Below are 22,060 nucleotides of genomic sequence, written 5' to 3' on the forward strand. Positions count from 1 at the left end.
ACACACACACACATACATGGCTAAAGGGGCGTGGCAGGCGGGCAACATGTATAAGCACACACATAGACATAGACACAAACACATTCTGATTGGGCCGAGGGGGAAGACAACACCCACGTGTTTACAAGCGTTAAGCGGAGCACCATTAAATGTTATGGCCGGGCTGGAAAACATGGCCATTGGCCAACCAGGTGATAAAGTGTCGAATGTGGCGTGGCACCTAAAGTGACCAAGGCACTACACACCCATACACACACATACACAACTTGCCCCAGGCGATGGCAAGGCAGGACAAAGTTTTTCATGCCACATTGCTTACGGTTCTTAGCGTTAAAAACGTTCAAATAGGTGTAAAAGTTAGGATCTACCACTTAACCTAACCCAAGCTAACTTTGATCCAGTTTGATCTTAGCTTAAACAATTTTTAGGTGCAAATTGAAAAGAACTTACGAGCAGCCAATATGGTTTTATTTTATAACATCGTGAGTCAAGATTGCCATGGACTTACCTGAAAGAGAGTTGAGGAAAAATGTATATATATATATTTTAATAACATTTTAAGACAAAATTATTTATTGAAAACTATGATATCAATAAAATATATAATATTTAAATGTTACATGTCTAAATAATGCTCTAACCGGCTGTGCCTCTCTAGCAGATACTCTATGCACCCAGCTAACGTGAGCTGCTACATAGATTTTATTATGGCCTGCTTCCTTCTAATGAGTTTTTACTTTTTATTTGAAAATATTTTTAAATATTTTGTATACACATTATATATTTTTTATTTGCATTGAATTAGACATTAAATTATGTAAATATAGTATTTTTTCATTAATTTTATTGGATTAAAGAATTATTTATCTAATTTTAATTGAATTAGATATTAAATTTTATAAATACATATTTTACGTTCTTATTTTTATTAAAAATTTATTGATCAGTCTATGAATTGAATTTAGTACGAAATTTTGTAAACATTTATTTACCAAAATTTACTTAAATTCATTATATATATATATATATATATATATATATATATATATATATATATATTTTTTTTTTTTTTTTTTTTTTTTAAGGAGAAGTTAAATCTCTTTAAATTGCCCCGTGGATTAAGTGCAAACTTACTAAATAAATTTTCTGATTGCAATATATGGAAAAGTATTCAACGATTTTCAAAGTGATTTAATAGATGTTATTTAATATCTGGTATTTGATAAAGGTCTCATTAGCCATGACTTTGTCCTTTAAACTTTATACAGTTTTTGGTTCTTTGATTTAAGTTGCGTGTCAATTTGCACTTTTTTTTATCAGTATTTCTAACATACATATTTACATTAAAGGACGGCATACTTAATATGTGATGCCATTAGACACCTCTACTTCCGAGTTCCTCTCGAGGCTTTTGGGCTAACCACAGCCACAAGCCGCAAGTGTAGCCAAGAGCTAATGTAGTTTATGTATGTGTGGGGGTTTGGTGTGGCTAAAGGGCAGTTGTAGGCGAAGTGTATATTGTGTGTGTAACAATTGAGAGGTGAATAATATAAATAATGGCTAACCGCCAAACGGCCAATGGGCGGGCGAGGGGCGCAATTAAAAAAGGCCAAGAGTGGAAAACAATGGCTTTCAGTGCTGCAGCTTTGTGGCCTTATGGCCTATTGAGTCATTAATTTTGGTATTGCAATGTCAGTCGGGTGGATCGGAGGAGTGGGAGTTACCTAGTAGATTGCTCACATCCAACTCGATTAGCGTCCGGGTGGCATTGTTCGCCAGTGACAGCCTGACAGTCCTCTGTCCACCTCTATTATTTTCAACTTAACAATTGGCCGGGACACGGCCACGCCCACAACTTAAACAGCAAAAGGGCGACAAGTACACACACACACACACGCGCACACACAGACAGACAGACAGCATAAAAACTGCACAAATGCCGACCTACAAGTTGCTTCCTTCCGCTGAATGGGGACTCCCACTCCATCTCTCTCTCCCTTTGTCTGTCTCTTTCTTTCTCTCTGCCTTTTGTCGTCTCCTTGCTGAACCTTTGTTTAGCGTCTGGTCGCTACACGCTTGCCCACGTAATATCCTTAATGTCTCGCCCTGGCGTTCCGTGTGTCCAGCGGAAATGACAACGACAGTGCCAATTACATTGTTGCATGACACAAATAGTGTTGGCCAACAACAACAACAACAACAACAGCAACGTTGATGGCTACAACAAGCATACTAAAAAAATAATATTTGCTGGCATTGTCCAACAGTTTGTCGTAGTAAAAATTACTAAAAACGAAAAAGGAAGAAAGGAAGCAAAACTACAGTCGAACCGAAGGTAAAAATTTAATTGATGTCAAGTCGTAAAAAATGCGATAACATTTAATTGCTTTGAAAATGTTTCACTTTAAAAGAAAATTATAATAAATAAATAAATATATAAATAAAAAAGAAAATAAATAAAAACAGATATCAGTTTTGCACTGAGTAAAAGAGTATAGTAGAGAAAACTATTTTTCAGTAAATTTGATATACTTAAAAATTATCATAACATTTCTTTTTATTTTCAATTTAATTAGCTTTGTCTTTTATTATATATATATATATCATATATACATATATCTTTTTTATTATATTATTTATCTTTTTTTATTACTATTATTATTATTATTATTCTCATTATTATTATTTTTTATTTGAATAATACAGAACTATAAACAAAATATTTTAATACAAAATATATTAATTAATTTTTTAAAGCTGTGTACTTGAATTTGAGTTATTTTTATATATAATAAAATCTAATCTAAATTGCAATAAAGGTGCAGTTTTGAAATGAAAATGTATGTACAAAAATGTAAATCAATAAGGCATTTATGAAACAAAAAAAAAAAAAAAAAAACATTTAATAAAATTAGCAAAAATAAATAACGAACAAGATACTATAACAAAAAACAAAGATAATGCACAAACGTTGTTTATTTATCTATTTCATTAACATAGGAATTCTATGCAAAGCAAGTCAACTTCTTTAAGGAAAGAGTATTCAATAGCCACATACTTTTTTTCAATCGGTTTGAATTTACTGCATTGTCACATCGTTTGTTGTTTGTCCTTTGCCCTATATATGTATGTCCACACAAACACATAGACATATACACACACATATATGGAAGCACAAAACTAATTGCTTCAAATTAGCGCCTTTATGCTCAGCCTGGTTGCTCTGTCTCTTGGCCATGGCCAACTGAGCATTTGCTGACCATTGACCATTTGCCATGTTCTTGGACCACGTCTCGGCTTCCTCGTTGCGTGTGTAGGCCAATTATATCATAGAACTGAATGCACACACAATATACAATATGGATGGCCAGGCAAGTGTCTCTGGCGCCAGTCTTGTAGCCACAGTCAAATCTAAATGCCAGTTGTCGCACTTTAAGAAAAAATGTTTATACAATTTTCTAGTTTATAATGCCGATAAGAATTATACTTCAATTAAAATGAAATTGAGAATGCATTAAAGGGATAATAAAATTATAATATAAATTAAATGTAAAAATTATAAATAAAATTTAAATATATATAAATATTTACTATTTTATTGAGTTAAATATTAACTTGAACTTAACTTGAAAGATGAAAGGTTTTTATTTTTTTTTATTTTATTTATTTATTTTTTTATTTAAAAATATGTTTTACAATTTAGAGTATATATTTTTTAATTTTTTCAAATTAAATTTTTGCCTTGCTAGCTGCAACAATTATTTATATTATTTAACTTTCTGCAATTTATTCGCTGCTAATTAAATTGTCGTTATGTTCAGCTGCAGCGGCCCAAGAGCTCAAAGTTATTCATTTTAGAGCAGCCAAGGCTATAAATCAAAAGTTTTGCCAATAAGCAAAAAAAAAATTACAACGATGAATTTGTTACGAATTCGAATGCGAGGGGCAGGAAACTCTTGTTGCCCCGTGGCAGTAACAACAATTTATGCCACTTAAACTTAACACGTCGCTGATTGCTCGACGAAGCGTTGCAAATCGTTTATTTGAATTATATTAATTTTCCTGCTCTTTCTTGCGCCTAGCTCAGTTTGTTTTTTTTTTTTTTAATTCTTAATATTATTTTTTTTAGATGCTCATGCGCTTGTTTGCATTTTGTGATTTGTAATTGCTGTTGTTGTCGTTTTTTTTTTTTCGTTAGCTGGACAACATGGAGACGACAATTTTGTGTCGCTATGTTGTCAGGACAACAACTGGGAAGAAAAAAAAAAAACAGAATGAAAATAAATAAAACTGGACGCGTAATAATAAATGAGAAGTGGAAAAGTTTTGCAGCCAACGTGCTTATTGTCAAGCTCTCGGCCAGGCCATAAAAAACAAACTTCAATAGCAATAAGGCGACAAAAACGACGACAACAACAGCAGCAACAACAATCACACACAGCCCAAAAGCACAACTGGCAAAAAAAAAAAAAAAACAAAAAAGTTCAAGGCACTGACTTTATAGCTGCAATAATGCCTGAAAGGCAACGCTGCGGGGGCGCCAGACGGCTGTGCCAAGGTGAGCCCAGCTCGCCCAACAAAAACAAAGCGAAGCCCCGCTGCAGCTGAACAAAGAGAGAGAGAGAGAGAGCTAGGTAGGCTGGATGTGTGGTGGGGGGATGTCGCGGGTCACCTGACGTGTTGAGGCACTTTGCCCAGCTAACGAAATGTAACAAAGTGCCACAGCACAGTCTGCTTATTGTCCACCGTACAGCTGGGCCGCCGTCCGCATCCGCATCCGCATCCGTGGCCGTGTCGCTAACGGGCCTGGTTTGTTATGTGGCTTATGCCGGAAATTTGTATTTAGACCCTAGAGTTTTTTTTTTTTTTTTTGTTTTTTTTTCTTTCTTATTTGTTTTGTTGCTATATATAATTTTTTATTTATTTTTTTTTGCTGCTGTTTTGGCGCTTAACGTCTGCGCCTGAAATCTGTTTCAGTTTTCGTCCAGTGAATCTGCTTATCAATGATATTTATATTCACGTATAAGCAGATGCTTTTGCGTTTTTAAAACATTCTCATCAATAATCGTCTAAAAATTATAAGTTTAGCCTTTTAACCTATTAATATGTAACAATTTAAAATTAGTCAAAGTCATTTCACCTATGACTTTGACTAATCCTTATCTGTTTTATATTATCAATTATGAAATACGAGCTTGGATCAGTTCGAAATAAATTCAAATGTGAAACAGTTCAAAATGGAAATATATCTCAAGCTGATCATATTAATATCAATTAATGTGAGCTTTGGGGCAACTGAAAGTCCGGTAATTATTACCATATATATTAATTAGACTTAGATATATAATAATAGATATTTTAGCAATGCCAAGCTAATAGAGAACTAGATGCACAGTGTGGAATATACAGCTATCAGATTGTGAAGCCCCTTCTTGTACACGCCTCGTCTGTTTTCTCAAAAGAGAAATCTCTAGCAGAATTACAATCGAAAATAGACAGAAATACCCAGAGTATAACAGATCTACAGAAAACAAATCAATTACACAATAAATAATTGGCGGCAAAGGTTAAATTAATTGTATCGAAAGATAAGCAATTGGCTCTTCAGACTGAGCTAATCGACACATATAAAAGAACAAGAGATACTAATTGAGAGAGATAACGAAATATTGAAACTAAAATCTTTGAAAGTGGAAAAAGGTCACAAATTATCTGACTTAGAAAATGAATCAACTGCAAATGCTGCGAAAATAATGATCTCCATTCGAAGCAAACAGAATGTCAGAAAATTTTAGAAGAACCTAACTGCCAAGGTAAATCGATTGCATCTGAAATGATGTTACCCAAAATCGAGCCATTCCTCGTACCCTGCGACTCTAAGATAACGGGACCTGGTTGGATCGTGATTCAGCGTCGAATTTATGGAACTGAACTTCAATCGCAACTGGAAGAAATACAAGAGAGGATTTGGGAACGTAGAACATGAGTGTTTCATGGGATTGGAGAAGATCAATTTAATTACACAAACGCAGCCGCATGAGTTACATATTCACTTGGAGGACTTTAATAATGAAACCCGCCATGCCCGATACAGCGATTTCCTTATTGGAAGCGAAGAAGAGTCGTACGAGCTTTAAAAGATTGGCGGTTAGTCAGGGAATGTTGGTGATGGCTTTTTGGGCCTCAAATGTTTAACAAAAGATCGGGATAACGATCTATCTGAGGCGAGCTGTACAGATTCTTATGAGTCTGGCTGGTGGTTTTCGTTATGCTTTAATTGGTAAAATCGGAAAACAAAACACTTGAAATTTGATTGATTGATTGATTCCTTCTGCCTGTTAGATACTTTTCACAAAACCATTATACCCTGATTTCTCAGTTTCAATGGATTCAGGGTATAAAAGGATAAAGCTCAAAATTATATATGAATTTCGCCTTTGATCGAGAAAGTTTGAATACTTTTTGGCAATAGGTATTGCAGAAACCCAATATACTCATTTCACTTTGTGAATTAGCCTAACAGTTTGAGGGATTCGAGCTTTTGTGTTAAATTCTTAATTAGTGCAAATGTCTCAAATACATTTAATGAAAATTACAGCTATGCTGGGCTGTCAACTAAATGAAAATGAAATATCTAGCTACCCTAATTACCTGCGCCGTCTCCTCTGCTCGCTATTGATGTCAGCCGGCTCCGCCGTACCGTCACATCGATGACAATTTAAAGTCGTGACTGGCAGGGGACACGAAATTACTATGCTTAACTCATAAAGGCTGGAAAATTTAATTACAAGCAATAGGGGAGAAAGTAGCATTCAAAAAAAAAAAATATATATATATATACTATATATATACATATATATTACTCGCCGCATTCAATGGGCATTCGCTTTGGGGACCAGTAGGGGACCTCGGACACGACAGGCCAAAAGCAAAAGCAACAACAATAGAAAACAATTGCCTAGGCGTAGCCCGAATATTTAGACGGGGTTATAATCATTTCAACGCGCAAAAACTTGCCTCTGACCTACGTTCCCCGCCCCCTTGGGCATTATTTTAATGCCCATTTCAGTACCTTTGAGGCCCCCACCCCCCAGCCAGAACCGCCCGCCGCGAACATTTGGTGTCAACAATGCGCGGGCAGCTTGATGAACGCCTTGACTTTCACACGCTAATGAGTTTGTTTAAGTAATTTCAATTCATTTGTTAATTTTCAACTATTGTCTCTCCATTGACGCGATTAGGGCCGCCTAGCCCCAACGCCCTGTCATATCCTGCCGTCCGACCGTTTGTTTGTCCTCGGTTGCTATCCATGTTTGCGTGCTCATAAATATCGGCACCATTTCGACCATTTGTGTTAGTTTATTTTATTTTTTTATTTTTTTGTCATTTCGTCGCGTCAGGGACTCGAAAGTCATTAATGCACGCTCTTGATCCAATTGAAGATAATATGTATATTAAGGATACTTATTCGTTATTATTGATTATAAATATCGTATTATCTTGGAACAGGCATCGCCTATGATATTTTATATGAATAAATTGAGAAATCTGTGTGACTCACTTGAGGTCATGAGAATCGCAGGACAGAGTAGACGGACGGTCAGGCGGGCAGACGGGCACACAGATGGATGGACGCACAGGCCGATGGACAGACAGACACAACGAACAGACAGATATACGGACAGACGGACGGACGGATGGACAGATGGACGAACTGACGGACGGGCGAACAAACGGACGGACAAATGGATGAAAGGAGAAACAGATGGACAGACAGACTTGATATACGTTGGGACAGACGGGGGAGCAGACGGGCGGACAGACGAAGGATGGATAGACGGAGGGATATATGGAGGGATAGACAGGCCGACCAGTGGAACGGAAAGATGGACGGAAAGACGGACGAACTGGACAGACAGTTGGACGGATGGAGACAGACGGGCATTGCACAAACTCAATATAGCCTTTCCTAAAATGAATATACAACCATAGAGTATGATAATATACAGAGAGATTAATATTATGATTCATTCATATTGTACATGAATCAATAAGACCGCATGCCTTTGAAATAGCCATCAATGGGAAACTAGTCGAGAAATGAGCCAGCTTAATTCAATTAAACTAAATTTGCTTTTCAAAAATCCAAAATAATTTTTCGGTTTTATGTCTCAGTAAATTCTACGTTTCAACTAGCTTCCAATGACCGTTTTGCAGCTCGACAGATTCGAGGCTGGCCAAGTCGATTGTTAAATTGAGACAGAGAGAACAGAGCGGATATGCTAATGAAGATGCGGATGAGTCTGGCGGCATCGGCATGGCCGAAGCAGCCATATCGCCTACTGTCCTCAATGAGCGCCATGCTCCACCAGGGCCTGAAGGCGGGCAAGGAGAGCAGCGGCCAGATGCCAAAGCGCAAACAGCAGATGACATCGCTGAGGAGCGAACATTTCGATATACTGGTTATCGGCGGCGGTGCCATTGGCTGTGGCTGTGCCCTCGAGGCGGCCTCTCGCGGCCTCAAGACGGCCCTCATTGAGGCCGAGGACTTTGCCAGCGGCGCCAGCTGCAAGTCGAGCAAGCTGATTGAGGGCAGCAATTCGTATTTGCATGCAGCGATTCAGGGCGCCGACCTGCAGCAGATCTTCATGCTGCAACAGCTGCTGAACGAGCGTGCCACAATGCTAACGATAGCGCCACATTTGAATCGAGTGCAACCGATGCTGATGCCCATCTACAGTCCGCTGCGCCTGCCCCTCTATTGGCTGGGCCTGAAGATGTACGACGCCATGGCGGGCATGACGAATGTGCGCGGCTCCCACTTCCTCTCCAAGCAGGCAACGCTCAATGAGTTCCCTTTGCTGCGCAAGGACGGGCTGTTGGGCTCGCTGATCTACTACGATGTCCAGCTGGATGATGCACGCATGTGCCTGGCCCTGGCAATGACGGCGGTCAAGCATGGCGCCACGGTGGCCAACTATGTGCGCCTGCTGAAGCTGATGCCGAGCTGCTATCAGGATTGCCGTGAGGTGCTCGTCGACGATGCCCTGCAGGAGGAGTCGTTCATCATCAATACGCGGGTGATTATCAATGCGACGGGCGCCGGCACGGATGCGATACGAAAACTGGAGGACTGCCGGGCCAATCCGATTGCGGTGCCCCACTGGGGCACACATATCGCCTTGCCCGGCTATTATGGCTCCCAGAACTGTGGCCTGCTCTTTCCCAGCTGCGATGGCGGCGACGAGGCCCTGATCATGCTGCCCTTTGAGAATCGTCTGCTCGTGGGCAGCATGGATGTGGAGCATCCCGAGCAGACCGGAGAGCCGCCGGCCCCGACAGCCGATGTGGTTAACTGTCTGCTAGGGCATACGCGCCGCGTGCTCGACGACTGCGTGCAGTTGCGCGAGGAGCATGTGCTAAGCGCCTGGACAGGGGTGAAGCCGTCCATCATGTGCCCAACCAACGCGGACACTGCGACGGACCAGGACATGGCCAAGGACCAGGACCAGGACCAGGACAGGCACCAGGACAAGGAGCCGCAAGTTGTGCCCAACTTTCTGCTCGAAGTTAGCGGCAATCAGATGATCACCCTGGCCGGCGGACGCTGGAGCACGTATCGTGTTATGGCCGTCGATGCGATCAACACGGCCATTGAGTCGTGCCTGCTGGAGCCGCAATCGGATGTGAGCGTCTCCAGCAATCTGTTGCTGGACGGCGCCGAGAACTTTTGCTGCATGCTGCCCCTCGATTTGGTGCAGGCATACGATCTGCCCATGGATGTGGCACAGCACCTGGCCGAATCGTATGGCAGCAATGCGCCCCTGTTGCTCTGCCCCAGCTATTGCCCGCAGCCCAGCAGCCGGCAGCGCTTGCATCCGCAGTTTCCCTACATACAGGCGGAGGTGATCTATGCCTGCCAGCGTGAGTATGCCTGCCACGTGGTGGACGTGATTGCGCGACGATTGCGTGTGGCATTCGTTGATGCGGTTGCTGCACAGGAGATGCTGCCCACCGTGCTGGAGATAATGTCCGAGGAACTGGGCTGGGATCAGCAGCGGCAGCTGAAGGAGATGCGAATGGCTCGAAAATTCCTGCGCCAGGAGATGGGTCTTGGCGACATCATCACGCCCAAAAAGAGCCAAGCAGAGAGCGAACAGTGCCAGCAGGCGCTCGCCGGAGATTCACAGTTTTTCTCCCCAGCCATGGATCCGAGCTTACCGGCAATTTCCCATGCTGACATGGACTCGCAGACCAGCTGCACGGACACCTTGTCGAAGACGGTGCAGGCTGGCTTAGCCATGCATACGAAAGTGCCAATGATGTCAAGTGCTTCAGCCACGAGAATAGCCAGCGGTTCGGCGTTGGCAAATGAATCGAGTCCAGTCCTCGGAGCGTCTATGGTCAGAGGCACTTCGTCTGTCGGTCATTTGGTGCGAGGCAGCAGTGGCAGCAGCAAGGATTCCAAAAAGTCGACTGTAAGGAGACGCGTGTCCGACAAGACACCCGATGGGCCAACAGGTCCAGCTGGTCCAGACAGACCAGATGGTCCAGATGGTCCAGGTAGTCCAAATAGGCCAGTTAGACGAAAAACCTGCAGCTTCAGTCCCTATGTCATACCTGACTCGGGGCCCGAAGGCGAGGCTCCAAAAAAACTGGATGTCTCGGCCAAAGCGAAGAATGCCAGCGAAATGAGAACGGACCCACACAGGAAACTGAATTCACCTGTGCGAAAGCCAAATAAGAAATTGTCGAGGCGTGAAGCGCGCGAAGATCCCCAACCTGAACAAGCCGAGCTGACAATTAGCGATGATAGCCATAGGGGCCATAGAGACTTGCTGGACAGCGGCAAGGCTCTAGAGGGTGGCGTCAGTAGAGCTGGCAACCAAACGAAATCGCGTAGGACCTCTGCATCGGAAAAGCCGAAAGCAGGCGATACGGCAGATATGGCAGCAGAAACCAGCAAACGATCCACCAGCAAAAGGAAAACACAGCCAACAAGAAGGATCAAAAAGTCTAGGCCCAAGTATTTTACTGCCGAGGATATAGAAAAAATGTATGGGTTCCTGATGCGAAACCGAAACAGTGATAAGGCGCCAGCAGATAAGAGTCCACCCTCAAGGGACGACCCGACATCTGTATTGGCCAATAGTAGCTATGATGGGACTTCCTCCACGACAACTGGCAACGATCCGGCCCAACTAAAGGACAGAGATCAATATTCAAGCAAGGTGAGGACCGATGTGGAGCGATCCGCGGCTGAACAGCCAAATTCTGGGAACTCAAGCGCAGCTCTACCAGCGAACAAGATGACGCCAACTCATCCAAAGTGTGGCCAGAGCCCAGCATCATCAAAGTCAACGATGCCCGGAAGCTCCTCCTCCTCCTCCAGCTCCTCCCTCCTCCCCCTCCTCCTCTTCCCCCTCCTCCACCCTCCCCTCGGGCGGTCCAAGGAAAAACAATAATACACGATATGCATCGACAGCTTCAACAGCTGAGAGCAGCACGCCGGCAACAGTTCCCAGCAGTGACTCGGAGGTGACCATAATCATGCCGAGCCGCTCAGTTTCTCGATTGAATGCGGTAAACGATCAAATCTCTGAACGCCTAATTGTCGGCAATGCTCTAGAGGTTGGCAGTCGAATTCACGATACGGTTACAATTCTACGTCAGGCGACGGCGAGTCTTAAGAAAATTAAGGAAAATATGCGCAAATCGAAATCCATTGATCAACTGCCTACGGATGCAACGAGCGCAAGTAACGCCAGCAGCATTGGCATTGCCCAAGACGTGAGCGAATCTCCTGAGCTGCAACAGCCTAAGCAAGCTGACGATGACAAGCGAAGATCAGGCATTACGAATACTAAACAAAATGACAATGATTTAGGCACGAAGAAATGAAACTGTGAATGCCGCTCCAAAAAAAAAAAAAAAAAAAAAGCAAAAAAAAAAAAAAACTCAAGAAAATACTTTAAAATGACTAAGTGAAATTATGAATATAAGTGCACTTCTTATACACCGGCACACTAACGTCATTTGGTCTTCAGTGAGTGAGTGTGAAAGTGTGTGGAGTGCGCTTCTTTATATTCACATATACATATGTATATTGACATAGAGACATGAACGTATAAAAGCGTTGAGAATCTATCATAATAAAAGTCAACAAACATTAAGTTATGCTATTCGTGTTTTTTAAGCATATAAAGATGGGAAGAATAAGAAAACAATATTTACCAAAATTCATAGATATTGCCTTTTATTGCTTAGCTATTTGCTTATTATCTTTTATTTATTTAGTATTTAATTTTTTACATTTTTCGGAACCAACTCAAAGACGAGCCTATCATAATATTATATAATACTGTTCTATTTATTTTATTTTTTTTTTTTAGACGGGGTATGTCATTTATACTGTATTATATCTTTTCATCGTCATAATCAGATACAAAACTAATAAATAAATAATAATAATGAAAGCAATAATAATAATATAGATAAACAGAAAATCAATAAATAATAATTTACAAGACTGAATACTGAAAAGTTTTTAAAAACAATTTTCTCTTTCAGCAAAAAATTAAAATAATTAAAACTATTTAAACAAAAATTGAATTAAAATCAATTTTTAAAAAGGAATAAATAAAAAATTAAAGCTTCTCTAAATGAAAATGTACAATCCTGAATACTCAAGACTATATAGAAAAAATTCTTTCTCAAAAAATAAAAATAAATAAATAAAATTAATTTACCAAAAATAAATAAATAGAAGTAACTTCTCTAAAAAATGGAATTGATTTAAGATGTTTTTTCCGCTTTGCCCGTCTTAAGAAACAAAAGTGAGCAAAGCAACCATAAAAAACTCATTTGTGTAGCTAACGAGCATCCATTAGTCAAAATGGGAGCCACATTAGGCACAAGACTTGCTGAAAAAAAAAAATACTTATACAAGTACAGATGCCGCCCAATCAGCCAATAAATAAGGCAATATATGGACGATAAGCATATATTTACTACAAGAAATGTCTACCCATAACAATAATTCAAAATGGGCTTCCTTATGGCATCGTGCAGTAGAAACGCCGCCCCATACGCTAAACAACAAAAATATGGCTAATTTATTTATTTTATTTTTTTAAGTAGAAGCAGAAGATACGACGTCAGAAGCGTAAAATTACCCATGTAACGGCAATAGCTAGAAGGAAAATCGATTGCAAAAAACAATCTACAAAAAAGTAAAATTTTTTCGCTGGAAAATCGAAACACAAATTGAACATCATGTAAATTGTCCTATTTCAGCTCAGCAGCCAGCGGCATAAATTGCCAATTAAATAACCTAACATATGATTCTAAAAATAAAACAAATAAATAAATTTATATCGGGTATATTTCAACTAATTGGTTGAAAAAGTGGGCAAAATTCTACAATATGATGCGACACATGAACATAATATTTATGTCAAAAAAAGTGAATTAAAATCAATTTGTTATTATTTTTTAACATATCTACATTTTTAATTTGCATATTTCTATTTAATTGTTTTTTTTTTTTAGCTCATTTCTGTAACAAGAAAGAATTGCAAAATTAAAACAAGAACGAAAATGTTTGTTTACAAACGCGATGCGGTTTGCTAGTCACCACGGCAATTTATTGTTTAAATCAATATATTTTTTTAATAAAAATCAATTTACAACTGGCATATTTGAATCGCAATTTACATCTACATTTCATGAATTTTATTAAATAAATATATTGTTGTCAAAAGTGGACCCGAATACATTTTCTGTAGAAATTTGCAGAAGAAAATTAATATTTATGAAGTAATATTTGTATAATAAATCAAAAGTAAAAGCATGACTTCTATTTAAACATAAACAGCTTAAGACTCCAATAACAAAATGATAATATTTCCCTATAGCAAATATCTTTCTATTCATATTTGTATTTGCACATCCCTCTAAATTTCCAACCTAACTTTATTAGTCAACGAAAATGCACTTTCCTTTCGCCAAAATAAAAGCTGCCGCAATAAAACACTTTTTTTTTTCAAATAACATTCTAGCCATAGTGTTAAAATGAGAAATGGTAAATGCGCCTCAGCCACAAGCAGCCATAAATGAATTGCATTCATTTCAAATATCACTTAAACACGCATTCAATTCTCAAACAATTTTTCACCTGCTGCGAACTTTTAGCCCTTTAGCCAAAAGGTAGCTAATAAACATAGCTATTAAGTTGGTCTAATGCCAAACACTTTCACTTTTTGCCACAGCACTGCTGCCTGCTTTCTCGCACACACACTCTCTCTCTCTCTCACACTCTCTAGGCTTGCTTCTATCGGGCGCTGCAATCGGCTGGTATTTTTATGCTGATTAGCTACGTTAACAATTTGCAGCACGCGAAACTATTTCAACAATTTCGGTGGAGCAAGAACTTGTGGCATAAATCGCCGCAGCGCCAAAATGAAAAGAAAAGAAGAAGAAAATATGTAGTCTTTGTGCCAGTGTCGGCTTAAGCCGCGAGTCAGTACAAAATTTTAATAAGCCAAGTCCAAAGCCTGTGAAAGTATTCGTAATAGAGGCAAAAGTGCATGCGGCGCACACGCGACTTGGTAATATTAAGAAAATGGCAGCCATTAAAACCACGCACTCACACATATGCACACACACACCACACACACACGCTTACAGTGCTTGTTATAATGCAGTCAAGGACATTTAGAAGGAGCAAAAAATGCGAAATGTATGCAAAAACATTTATATATTTATATACATATAAATACGTACATATATGTATGTATAAACCATAAAGGAAGTATCACAAAAAAAAATAAAAATGGCAAAAAACTGAGAGCGAAATATAAATGTCAAACGGAAATGACGAGAAAATAGTATGCAATAAAATGTGTTTTACGCAGAGCGCTGCAGACGCCTGTGGAAATGTGGGCAGCAGGAAGTCGTATTCATATGTGGTTTAAATTGAGTTTCATTTTTTGTTACATACATTTCATTTTTCTCGTTTTTATCTATGTGTTTTCAGTGTGGGCAAATGTGAAACTTGTGTTTGCAACAAAATAGACTTTTTAATAGAGGCAAATGATAAAAAAAAAAAAAAAAAAAAAAAAAAAAATATTTTTAAAGCCCATTGCTTGTCTTTTATTTTTAAAGCTTCAGCTATGTGCAGCTCATTTTTGTGTTTATCAAATAAATCTAAACTAATTGTCTATAGGCAAATGTATACCAAATAAATTGAAACCCAAAAATTTTAGAATGCCCAAATTGATTTGAGCCAATTGATTGAATGCAATGTTTGTGTAAAGAACTTTAGTTTAAATTTAACTATTTAAGAGCAAACATAAATACAAAATATATAGTATAATGAAATACTCAATACTATCATTAAGCAAACATTTTAAAAGACCAAAACATGAATATTTATAAATCTTTCATTATAACTTTTTCGTCTCTTTTTAGCTTTATCTAAATATTATTCATTCTTCATTGTATCTAATTACTATTTATTATTATTATTGCTATAACTCTTCTTCAAATTTACAAAAAAAAAAAAAAAAAAAATTGTTCCTTTCTTTAAGCAATATTGATCTTTTTTTTATAAAAGAATTTTTAAAAATAAAGGCTTTAACAAAATTTTTGTACGCTCTCTTCTCCACAAAACACACATTGAAAGAGTAAGAGTAGGTAAAATTCCAGATAACAAACTAAAGGCAGCTCTATTCATACGCTTCACTTGGCCACTTTTTGCAAATAATATTTTTCGCTTTTGTCATGCATAAAATCATCATATATCTTTCAACTACAAGTCTTGTGAGTGCGAACTGAATCAGCGAGCTCGTTGCGAGTCAGAGCCAAGAGCTTCTTGAACTCAAATGTACAAAGAAAGAGAGAGAGAGAGAAGTGGAGTGAGAGAGATAGAGCACATTCAGCCACAGCGAAAAGTGACAAACATGTAAGGCAAACAAATGTGTATTTCATACATGACCGGAGGGCAGGAGAAGGAGTCTCCGAGCTCCCCTCCAATCGCCTGGCATAGAACGCAGGGAGATGCACCTCTGTCAGATAAGTGAGGAGAGCATTCTCTGGCCCGCAGGTGACAAGTTAAACGTCTTGTAAGCATTTGCATTTTCAGTGCTCCCAAAAAAGAATACAAATAATACCGAGAAGAAAAATAAAGATAATAAATAAAATATATAGAGTAGATACACCAAGCCCTCTGCCATGATATACGCAAAATTTTGCTAAAAGTAAATAAATAAATAGCTCAAGAAAGAAAGACAACAAGCCATAGCATTAGGCACATCCTTTATCTGCAGTTCATTTCGAGGACATCAAAGGGGTTTCTCTTGCTCTTGTTGTTGGCCATGGCTTAAGGCATATTTGATTATGTCATGAAATATGCTGAAGGATCTAGACGCCCCCCTGTTTGCCAACCAAAAGATAAATTTCAGAAATATGCAAATATACAAAGAGCCTCACACATGCTATGAAAAAGTGTTTGAAGACCTGTTACGAATTATTATGATAACATTTTTAATATGAAAATTTTAGGTCATAACAAAGACAAGACAAAGAGCCAATTGAAATTCCTCAATATGCTTTAATGGCTAAAAAGTAAAAGCTTTTCTGATCTGCATGCAAATGTTATTCGGCCCAATTGCATATTTATTATTTTGGATAAAACCAAATATGTTAGTCCTTAGATGTTTATCGAGTATGTAGGTAACATATTTGTGAAAAATGTTTAACTATTTTTAGAAAGCAAATAAAATTGGATTTTTGAGTCGATGAAGAAAGTGAAAAGCAATTGCTACACTGATGTTATTTCATTATAACAAAAATTATATTTATATATTTAATGTTATACGCAAAGGGAATTTTTGGAAATGTATACATTTGCATTTTTGAAATTTCAGCAGGATATTTTTTATTCATTTTATTGAATGTTGACTTATTTTTATTATTTATTTCAAACATATATATAGATTATAGTATATATAAATTATTATATGTAAATAAACTTCTACAGTTCAGTTTTAAACTTTGATAGATTTCAATTTAAAAATTTGTATATTTGTCTTTTAAATACGACTTTAGGAAATTTAAAAAAAAAAATATATATATATATATATATATATTTATAGACAGTTGAATAGTTTTTGTAATGAGCCCGTACAGAATAATGAAACAAAAGGACAAACAACAAAAAATTTAAACAAAACAAAATATTTTTCAAATTTTAAACATTAATCTATAATCTAGTCTAGATGTATTTGGTTAAAACTGTTATTTCGTAACATTTTTAAAGCTGTTCTATGGTTAGCACATTAGTTCATTATTTTTCAATATGATTGAATATATTGTAAATTCAATATGAATATTAAATGAATATTCAGCTTGCTGCTTATTGTAGATAATTAATTTAACATTATAAATGTATATATACATATCAACATATATTCAATATTCCTGTCATAATTAAAAGCACTCGTAATACTTCCATAATCTCTCCTTAACATCAACTTTTCCCCAACCCCCCCACTGTGTCTGTGTCCCGCTCAGACCTGCTCAACGGACCACAAATTTCAATCAATTAATCATTGAGAAGCCCATTGAAACAAGCTCATTAAATTATCAAAGTACTTACCCTTTGAAGGTATCTCGGCACGAGTGGGCGTGGCAGTCATCATTAAGAGCACTATGGCCACGATGTTGATAATGTGTAGAGCAACGCCAGCCAAACGCCCATTGGCCGGTGGGCGTGGCCGTACATGTCGCAGTGCAACGAGTCCAAACATTTTTGCGATAAATCTCTGAAATGGGCAATAGGCGAAATTGTACACGAAAATGGCAGAAACACTTGATTAGGGGTGGGGTAGGGTATGGTTAGGGTTGGTAAAGGGGTAAAGGTAAAGGGGTGGCCGCACAGCACAAGAGTAGGGTGCACGCACGCTGCGGCTCGAGCTGCACCTGGGGGGCGCTGCCCGCGCAGCTAGCCCACCAAACAGTTTCACCTTTAATCACTTAAATGGCGCGTAATCATCGGCAACAACAACAACAACAGCGACAACAACATTGCAATCAACACTAGTGCCATTGAAATTGAGCGTCATGATGTTGTCGAGCCTGATGACGTGCGGGCTTCCCAGCACTTAACGGCAAATGTGGAAAATATAGAGACCCAACACCCAAACACCCGCCCTACTCGTCCCCCCTTTTCTATCGACCGCAAACGGACCGGATCCCGAATGCGTAGCGTTTTGCGAGCTGAAGTCAAAAATGTTGCTCATGCCCCTTCCCTAGGTAAGGGTATTTCGACGATGTGATTAAGTGCGTAGCCGAGCAGGGAATTCGCTTGTATCCTTTGGATACTTTAGTGGATGTGGAAGTAGTTGAACAAATTCAGTATAACCTCAAAATATTTGGAGTTCACTATTTCAACTATTCCTTTAAGCGATCTTTAATGCAAATGCCAAGACCAAAGTCTGACATTTATTGCTTTTGTTGACTATTCCTGAGATAGTCCTTTCATCAAAGTCTCTAGTTAATAATATATCTAATGCTAATTGAGAACATGGAATCTATAATATATTGCTAAATATTCTATAAAATTTTAAACATCTTTGGATTTATTGATTATTATTATTATTATTTTATTACTCTTTTCATTAATATTATTTAAACAATTAATTGATATTTTATTGTTATTTATAAAATAAATTAAAATAAAGATATTAATCAGTATACTTTAAGGTGAAGACAGCTTTTTAACACTGAAACGAATTGTCGTTGAGCATATATTAAAATAAAATAATTCAACATATATGTATATATATTATCTCTTCATGTCTTCACGTCTGTAACTCATAGAATATAATAATATGCACATATAAATTTAATTTGAAAGTACTTTAGGCTTGCTTGTCTAAGTTTGCGGATCATACAAAAATGTTTATCAATTCCAAATGATAATATTCGTAGAAAATTTTGCTAGATCTGTATCAGTCCATCCAATATTTTAGAATTATATAATATAAGTAAAAAAAACTTTAATAATTTTATAACCGATAAATTTCTTTATTACTCTTTTACATTTTCTAGAGTATTCAAAATCCGTCGGGATATTCTTTCTCCACTTTGTTGTTGCTGCTACATAGTTGGGCTGTAGCTTTCTGACTTTGGCAACGTTTGTTTGTTTGTTTTGTTGTTGTGCAGGCAATGGGGTCTGAGTGGGGCCTCAGCAGGGGGGAGGGCACGGACAGTTGGGCTGTCGTCGAGTTGGCCAAGTAGATTTTGAGGCGTTGTTTTGACGTGTTTGCTACGCGGCTGGTGCGGCAGAGGGCAGAAGGCAGGACGCAGGAGGGCCGGTGCCTTGGCGAGGTAACTTAGTTGTTGCCGTCGAGATTAAGTTAAGACAATTAAATGAAATATGCTTAGACAGCATTTAGACAGTAATTTGATTTTGTGCCTTGCCTTTGATTGTTCAACCTTCAGTGTTTCGGTGCGGCAGCTGCGGGGGCTGCGCTTTAAAGTCTTTGAGAATATTTGCGGTATTCTGTGAGCAGTTATTGATGTTTTAACTCGACTAATGTCTTACATAAGCAGTTGTGGGTGTGTGAATCACTTAAGGCAATAAAAGCTTAGAGCATTTAAAGGCAAAATTCCAACAAAGATATTGTAGAAAACCATGGTTCAACCTCTACATTTTAGCACAATAAAAATATCATGACTAACAATATTTGATTATTAAAATAACTATCGATAATTTAATAAGTTCTTGAACTGGGTTTCTTTTAATGTCTACAAAAAATTATTTTAATATTTTTTTATTATTTATTTTTATTTATTATTTTAATAATTTTCAAATCATAATAAACAAGATAACCTAATCCAAATGAAAAGGTTTTCTAAAAAATATTCTAGCGTTTTTACAATTATAAAAAAAAAAAAAAAAAAAAAAAAAATAATTTAAATTTACATAAATTTTGTATTCACAATTATTATATAAAGTTTGTTTATGAAACTGTTTTATTAAAGCTTGTGTTTCTATTTTCAAAAATGAATTGTTAAGAATATAAAATATTCTAAGAATTGTTTCAGCTTAATTTTTTTTTTTTTTTTTTAAACTTTATAAACTGTAAATAATATTTCTATATAAAAAATTTTGCTTAAGCTCTTAAAACTACTATAATTCGATAATTTATTTTAAAATATTTTCAAGGAATTTATATTTCCTGAAAATATCGCAATAAAGTCATTATTTTATCTCTCAAAGTTTTTGCTAATTTGTTGGTTTTGTGCAATAAATGTGAAGCTATAAATCCAGCTAACTTCTTGGCAAGAACATAAAGAAAAACTTTTAATTGTTTGATTTAAAAGCTAACAAAAAAGGAACAAACAAATGAACAAAAAAACTATAAATAACAAAAAAAAATAAAAAAATAAAGCAAAAAAGAAGCGAAAAAAAACTGCCTGCAGACATATTTCAGTTGTCTTCAATTTGCGATGTCAAACTGTCGACGAATGTTTTGTGTGTTTGTTCGCACAGAGCTCGAATCAAGTTTGACAAATGAAATGATTACACAAAGTAAACAGAAAACACGTTGAGCAAACCACCTGTCAGACAGCTGGCAGCACAAGCGAAGCAAAAGCAAAGCCAAAGAAGGAAAAAGGAAAACACTAGCCGAAACTCAAAACGAAAATTCGTCGAGAGTGGGGAAAACAGCCAACGGGCAGCAAAGGCGACAGCTGCAAACATGGCAGCATTTTACAAGCGGAAAGCCAAAGGAATATTATAAGCAACAACAATAACAAAAGGAGCACCAACAACAACAAAAGCAACAACTATAGCAAGTGGGATAAACGACAGCCGGCAGCCAAAATGCCAAAGCCGAAACGAACCGCATCACATCGCATCGCAGTGCAGCGCGCCCGAATGCCAACAAAATGGCAATGGTAACACTTCCGCTTCCGGCGCTGCGGGCGTTGTTGACGACGTTGTTGCACAGTTGGCAAAACGTTGCACGTTAAGCAAACTGTAGTCAAAGGCGATGTGCCAACAGGCAACAGCAACGGCAACGACACGAGGCACGCAGGACGACAGGACGGACGACGGACGACGGCGGAACACAACAAAGCTTGTTAGTGCGGCTCCCCGTTGACAAAAAACAACAACAACAACAACGGCAGCAAATGCAACCATAACAAATTTTTGGCAGCCCTTTGGGGTGAAGTGATATACTAAGACATACCCTACATTATCTAAGAAATGTATTTCTTTTGAAATACTTGCAGATTCTTAAAATATTATTCAACATAATAAAATGATTTAGCTTGCATAAGCCATACAGAAGTTCAAAAATAAAAATGGCTCAACCCACATACTTAAAGGGGGTCCTGATTATATAATGCATTAGAATTAGATTTCAGATTAACGTATTCCCTAAGTTAGCTTCAGCATTCAAGGCTGATTTCGATTTTAAAACTGAGAAACAGTCCTACAATATGTTAATTTTCAATAGACAAATCAGTTTACATCAAACATAAATTTAAAAAATAAATAAATTATAATAATAATAGTATTCAATATGAATAGATAAACAAATAAAAAAATCAATTTAAAAATATATTATTAATAAAAAGAAAATTGTAATATTTTGATCTTTGTATACTAAATGGGTTAAAAAAATATAGGCTGATTTCTTAGCTGAATATTTAAAAAATAAATATTGGAGTCTTGATATATAATAATTTAATGTTTATATTTCAGTATTATTTTATTTTTTATTTCTTCTGTTACTGGTTTATTTTTTACTATATAATAAAAATAATATTAAAAGAAACTCAAAATTTATGACGGCAATTTGTGTATTGCAGTATTTAATTAAGATTTTTAACTAAAAAAAAAAAACAAATAAATAAATAAATTACTTATGTATATAATGAAGAGAAAAATTGCAAAATATAATTTTTTTAAATTGCCAGTCGACCAGTAATAAAATACTAAAATAAAACCCGTCATTGTTGAATTTTTTATGCGAGGTATGAA

The 22,060-nt window shown here is 37.3% G+C and overlaps 2 protein-coding genes across 5 annotated transcripts in view; one reads left to right on the forward strand and one right to left on the reverse strand.

Annotated features, from left to right (window-relative positions):
• The window catches only part of LOC6577001 (lachesin), a 69,704-nt gene that overhangs the window by 44,750 nt on the left and 2,894 nt on the right, over positions 1–22,060 (reverse strand). For all 4 annotated transcript variants that reach the window (XM_044008687.1, XM_032729037.2, XM_032729038.2 and 1 more), the window contains exon 2: positions 17,660–17,825. In XM_044008687.1, the coding sequence (XP_043864622.1) occupies positions 17,660–17,810 (151 nt within the window). In that variant the 5' untranslated portion in view covers positions 17,811–17,825. The remainder of the gene's footprint in view (positions 1–17,659; positions 17,826–22,060) is intronic.
• Positions 8,075–12,173, forward strand: LOC6577002 (glycerol-3-phosphate dehydrogenase, mitochondrial). The gene has a single exon (XM_044008686.1). The coding sequence runs from the start codon at positions 8,280–8,282 to the stop codon at positions 11,463–11,465; it is 3,186 nt and encodes a 1,061-aa protein (XP_043864621.1). The 5' UTR covers positions 8,075–8,279; the 3' UTR covers positions 11,466–12,173.

The sequence above is a fragment of the Drosophila mojavensis genome, unplaced genomic scaffold (assembly GCF_018153725.1).
Source record: "Drosophila mojavensis isolate 15081-1352.22 unplaced genomic scaffold, ASM1815372v1 contig_36, whole genome shotgun sequence".
NCBI classification, from domain to species: domain Eukaryota; kingdom Metazoa; phylum Arthropoda; class Insecta; order Diptera; family Drosophilidae; genus Drosophila; species Drosophila mojavensis.